The sequence below is a fragment of the Blennius ocellaris genome, assembly GCF_963422515.1.
Source record: "Blennius ocellaris genome assembly, chromosome: 20".
Lineage (NCBI taxonomy): Eukaryota > Metazoa > Chordata > Actinopteri > Blenniiformes > Blenniidae > Blennius > Blennius ocellaris.
The window spans coordinates 8,270,900-8,277,046 of NC_137669.1; the positions used below are offsets into that span (position 1 = coordinate 8,270,900).

Consider the following 6,147-nt stretch of genomic DNA (forward strand, 5'->3'; position numbering starts at 1 on the left):
AATGAATTTTTCATATCTCTTCTTTAAATCTCTTTTTTAAGAGGCAACAATCCCGGCTGACTACTGTTGAAGCCCAGGTACACCTTCACACAAAGGTGATTTAGAGTGAGCGTTTAACCTCAAACACATGGTATTTCACTGCAGGAGGGGAAACTGGAACACATGCAACGTCCACACAGTAAAGCCCCAAAGCAGAGTTGGACTGGAGATAAGTTCACTGTGATGCAATAATGTGGAAAAAAACAACTCCAGAAGCTTGCCTTCTGTGTGTTTACCTGAGTCTCTAGAAATCATAAAGTGTGTAACTAAATGTCTGTGTGGCACTTTTCTCAGTACAGACTCATTCCTTGTCTCCTCCGGTTGATAAAGTGACCGAGCAGGTTCAGAGAAAACAAATTACCTCTATTTATTCACAGGTAGAGTGTAAAAAGGTCTATTAGACTTTGTCAGACCAAACAATGCATCCACATGGGTAAGACAGAAAACACTAGGAGCTCATGTTTGTTAAATCAGGTGAAGATTCTTTCTGTGAGATTGAAAGAAAACTCTCGGCTACAGATTTTCTGTCTCGTGATGCACGCAATGACTCAGTTACATCAAATCCTAACAAACTAAAAAGAGATGATAGAAAGCTCAAATTAAATAAGAATAAGCATTAATTTGCTTAGAAATAGAAACACGAGTGCCGTGAAGACCAATGAAATATGACGAATGTCAGTGGCTGCCTTCCCTGGCCTTGCTGGAGCTTCTTGAATATTTGTGATCTCTGCTCCTCGTCATGCATCTCAGCGGCCCCCTTTCGACGTAAAAATGGAAAAATCCCTGACACAAAAAGCCAAAAAATATGGTTCCCACGCACATTCTTAACATCAGCCTTTGACCACATCCTCTGCTGGGGAATTAGTAGCATTACGACTAGTTAATCTTCACTTTCAAATGGAGTCAGTGTCTGTTACCCATCCAGCTTTGAGGAAGCTGACAAAACCGTAATATCAGGCATAATAAGGAATCTTGGAAGTCCCTGTGAGGCGGAACAAGTATTAAAAACCACAAAGGAGACCGGCTGAATAAGACTGAAAGGCCTAGAATGTGGATTTCCAGGAGTTACTGCAGTAACAGACATGTACAATGACAGGAGAGAAAGGGACGGGGTTAGAGGTGGAACAACAACAGGAAATGGGGACTGTGAGTAATCTCTGTGCTGCCGACCAAGCAAACGCATCGGTAAACAGAAAAAAGGGGATTAGACCTCCGCGTGTCCGTGTTTGTGCGTGTCCCCCCCCCCCCCCCCCCCCCCCCCCCTCTGCAAAGTTGTGTGTTCAGACTGATGTCCCGACGATAACCGAGTCCTTCTGTCTTAATCCAAAAGTCAACATGTTCCTGGGGAACTTATCGCGGCTGCACCTCTGTGATCATTGAATGTTGGTAAACACGTCAAATCTGTGATGCTGTCAACAAACTGTTGACTCTTACTCTTTGATGACCTTCACAGAGAGCATCTAATATTTGCACATTTAAACATGAAGACATTTAAACCATATCAATTAGTTGCTGCTACTATTCCACTATGTTCACCAGCAAATCAGTTTGTCGTTCTTTCATTCCGGGCTAATTGAAGTGCACACGGTACCATAGTTGCTGAAAACAACCAGCTGGTCTTGCTGGAAGCACGGTTCATGAGGGTGGGGAGGACGGTGCAGAAATATTGATCGATGCATTATTTACAGTGAAGCTATATGATTTCATTGGTTGAGATCGTGACCTTTCAATATACAGAAATATAACAAGTTTAATCCAATTATCATCTTGGGAAATGTAGACTACATTGGACCACATTAGGCAGGGTGTATTCTGAAGAGGTCATCAGTTTTCCACAGACACACCCAAGGTCAATTTAGGGTGATCTGTTCGTCTATTAATGTCTTTTGACTTTGAGAGGAAACCGGAATGAGCATGCAAAGCCACACACAGACTCCTAAACCAACAACGTCGCTGTGAGGCGAGAGAGCAAACCACTACACGACCCTCAACTTTAACTAGTTTCAAGAATGTTTGTGTCACCCTGTGTCGACGCAGCCATTCAGTAGCGTAACATGAAGACTCACTCACCTTTGGCAGGTTCATGGTTCTGATATCCTAATTTGGCATCTGTCACACCGGCGCCATTACGCTTCAGTCCGTTCCCGACGCTCTTCTTCTTTTTGCTCCCCTTCAGCCAGCTGAAGGCCAGTCCCAAGGAGCTCCCCGGCTTCCTCTGCCCACGCTGAGCCCTCGCCTCCCTGGCTAAGACCTCAGTGATGTCCCTGGGCACCAGGTCACCTGTGGACCTCCTCCGGGACATCCTGGAGGTCGGTCCTGGAGGCTAAGTCCTGATCCCTCCACCCGGATGTCTGGTTCTGGCAGTAGGTCCCAGGATGTGAAACTTTGAAATCCTCCACTCTCTCTTCAGCCTCTGGTTTTTTTTTCTTCCTCTGTCTGTCACCATCTGGGACAACAGTGAGATCAGCAGGATGAGTCAAAGAGGGCAGAAAGGGGACAAATTAAAAATAGGCTGGAAATGAACGTCAAATGTAGGACAGAGATCAAGAGAACACCAAGATATCTCAATAAAGGAAAACATTTCAGGCCATCGTCTGTGTTAATAGCAGTCCCACCTCGTCCTGCAAAAGTATTCCCGTAACTTGTCCTCCTCCGGTCCCACTTTTTCTACTCTCTAAATTTTTGTGCATGTCACGGCCCCGAGGAGGGGAGCTGGACCTCTGCACAGCTCCAGTACTGTATGTGTGTGCATGTGGGCCATGTGGTTCACATCAGCAGAACACTGCGTATGGTTGAGTGAGAGAAGAGAAAGGAGCTCAATTTAATAAAACAAGCATTGAGACAGCATGAAACGCAGACTCCTTGTGCTTCTTAAATACATTTCTCCTCACAAACAGCGGTTACGGCCCCGACAGGCCGCCACAATAACCAATGATGCAGCAACATTTTCTTTTGCTGTGAAACATGCAGATATGGACAGAAGTGTGTATGACTTACTCAGCGAGCGGGGCCGTCCTCTCCTTCACTCTCCTCGTCCCTCTCAGCCTGAGAACAGCTTTGCAGAGCATGTGTGTGTCTATGTGTGTGTGTGTGTGTGTGTGTGTGTGTTTAGCAGAGTGAATGAAGCTCCATGCTCTCTGAGCAGGCAGTCCCTCCCTCTGTTCGAGAGCCAGCCTCTTCTCCACCCTTTCACTGTGCTGCTCGGGGTGAGCCACGCCATTCCAGCACTGCCGCTTTTCACACAGCTGGTATTTAGCATTTTTAAACTTCAGGGTTAGAGGACTTTCTCTGAGCCGCACAGGCCGTCATGCAGCGGTTGTTTTTTCTTGGTCTTACAAGTTGACTCCCTTCAGGCTTTTCTGCTCGGGTTCAGGTGCAGTCGCCTCACTGTCCTCAGGAGGGGAACCCCTGAGTCATGTCAGAAAAATGCACGTCACACCAGCGAAAGCCACGGCTGCACAAATCCCAAATGTATGGCAGAAAAGCTCACATAGACACAGTTTATTAACAAAATCTTACAACACAGCTTCCTGGAAACCACTGGAAACTCCAAATGAAGACATTCAACTGATGCTGATAAGAAGGTGGAAACCTAAAACCCATTGTGACACACACACACACACACGCACACAATGCGGCAGACAGGTAAGTCGAGTCACCGAGGGCCAGGTAGCTTTTAGTCACGTCAACCTGAGCGTGGAAGCACAGCCGGTCAGTTTCATGTTGCAGCGCAGTGGGTTCACAAGCCGTGACACCACTGTATTTGAGGGTGGAGGGGATTCGGGAGGGAGGGAAACTTGTCAAAAGGATGTGTTATGAGACTGGCTCATCTGGTTTGAATGAGGACGAGGAGGAGTAAAGGGAGGAGGAGTATCGTGGGGATAAAAGCAGGAGGTTAAGGTGTCTTGGCCTGGAGGTGGGAGACTGACAGAGACAGACCGACAGCATCTCATTAATACTTATCTCTACACAAGAATGTAGAAAGGACATGTTAACGGACATTTAACTGCCGAAATACCAAGATGAATGAAGCAATCAAAACTTCCACTGTTTGAAGAGTTTTCTGTAAACCCACGAGGTAAAACACCTGATTTAATTTGAGGCCATGTGATTAACCTAATATAACATGCTTTTAGCTTCCCATTAACGGGGCCCGTCTCATCTATGGCGAGCTGTGGGTCACCGTCTTCATTTAGTTCCTCAGATGAGGCAGTCAAATTACCTGTCTGTTGGGATTCTGGAGTTATTTCTGCTACAGTACGAAAAAGATTTCACTGTGAAGAAAAACCCCCCCCCCCAAAAAACCATATGGTCCTCATATGTTGCTCTGTCATCGTTGAAGCTGATCATTACTCAGCAGCTATTGTTATTTCATGAGTAAACATCAGGGAAAATTATGAGCATCATCCAAGATTGAACAGCGACATGTGGAGTGAATTTGGGAAATATGCTGACTATCGTGTCACGTTTGGATGGGTGACAGATTATAGACTGAAACCTGTTGGCTGGTATTTGTCGATACTTTGTTCTTGTACAGTATGTGTGTAGAAAGCAGCAGGTGGTTAAGATCTATACTGTATGTGTGCACTGGTGTGATGGGAGGGGTTTCATATGAGTCATAGTTTATGTGCTCATGCCCAACACATTGAAATGTTTCAGTGTTTCCATGGCAATACAACAGAAAACAGCCACTGCTCTGGATGTCTGCAGAGGGGCTGTGGAGCACCAGTGCAAATGTGTGTGTGTGTGTGTGTGTGTGTGTGTGTGTGTGTGTGTGTGTGTGTGTGTGTGTGTGTGTGTGTGTGTGTGTGTGTGTGTGTGTGTGTGTGTGTGTGTGTGTGTGTGTGTGTGTGTGTGTGTGTGTGTGTGTGTGTGTGTGTGTGTGTGTGTGTTCAGTAAGCTGTACAAAATCATCAACCACCAGAACAGTGTGAGCCTCCTGTGGAATGTATCACCAGTCCTCCCTCAAACTCTTTCTCTTTAAGTCTGTTTGCAACTACATTTGTCGGTTACCTGAATCCCCTGCAAAGGGATTCCTCATGCTAGAGACAAATTACAAGTTAATACTTTTAGGATGTAAACTCACAGGCTACATTTACAGTCATGATTCCTCCTACAGACGTACAGTTTGCCAGAAAGGCACTAAGATCACATGTGCTGTTTTGCCATGTTGTGTCCAACTTGCATTAGTGACACATAAATACAGTCTTAGGCTAAAGTGAACAATATTCGCTTTGTGGATGCAGATTTCACAACGTTTTATTTTTGTCTTTTAGTAAAATAGCTTTACTTAATGGAGTCAAGCTACATTTTGTAATGCTGGACATGTTAAAGCAAACAACCACACACATATCCTAAAATCATCCACTTACCCACAATTGCATGGTTTTCACTGCAGAAGGGAAACCCGGAGAGAAAGACCATACAAGCACCAGGAGAACATGCAAACTCCATGTAGGCCACTTTCAGAGTCAAACCAAGGAAATTCTTGCTGTCAGGAAAGAGCGCGCATGCACGGGTGTCCCTCCATTTCTGCATAATATATGTGTCTGTAATGGGATTTGTTAATCCACACATACATATTTTTGCATGAGGTGAGCAAAATTCATGCAAATGCAATTAGACTCTTGCACGCATCTTATAATTTCAGTTTGTGCAATATGTTTGCTGTGTGTAATTTGGTTTGTGCGTGCCAACAGGGACCTGTAAACGTTCCTGTCTTCAACCCCAACCTCAGTCAGGCTTCTCAATTGGATAGATTTTCCCAGGTAGGTTTTCCTGCGTCAGCATTTTGTGTGCCCTCTGTAAGGACTCGCAGGCTCTGACCACGTCCTGTAGTGTTATGTCTGAGGGGTGTGCATCATGCACTCATACATTCCACGAAACACTTACAAGTAAAATACAAAAATCATTACAAACATACAAATATCAGTGATAGAAACACACAAAACTCCAGCTGAAGTCATTTTGTTACTATAATAAGCCCATACTCAGCAACATGGTTTGTCAGAGTTCACTAATTTGACTTGATTTATCTATCCATAAAGGATTTTATAAAGTAAAGACATAACTTACTTCATTATTTTTTATATCATGTTCCTAAAAAGT

General features: G+C 44.7%; 1 protein-coding gene across 2 annotated transcripts in view; it reads right to left on the minus strand.

Moving 5' to 3' along the window:
• Positions 1 to 3,118, minus strand: part of nhsl3 (NHS like 3) — a 36,194-nt gene extending 33,076 nt beyond the window's left edge. For both annotated transcript variants that reach the window (XM_080516103.1, XM_080516102.1), the window contains exons 1-2: positions 3,037 to 3,118; positions 2,110 to 2,485 (exon numbers count right to left, since the gene is read on the minus strand). In XM_080516103.1, coding sequence (XP_080372229.1) covers positions 2,110 to 2,341 — 232 coding nt within the window. In that variant the 5' untranslated portion in view covers positions 2,342 to 2,485; positions 3,037 to 3,118. The remainder of the gene's footprint in view (positions 1 to 2,109; positions 2,486 to 3,036) is intronic.
• Between the last annotated feature and the right edge of the window lie 3,029 nt (positions 3,119 to 6,147).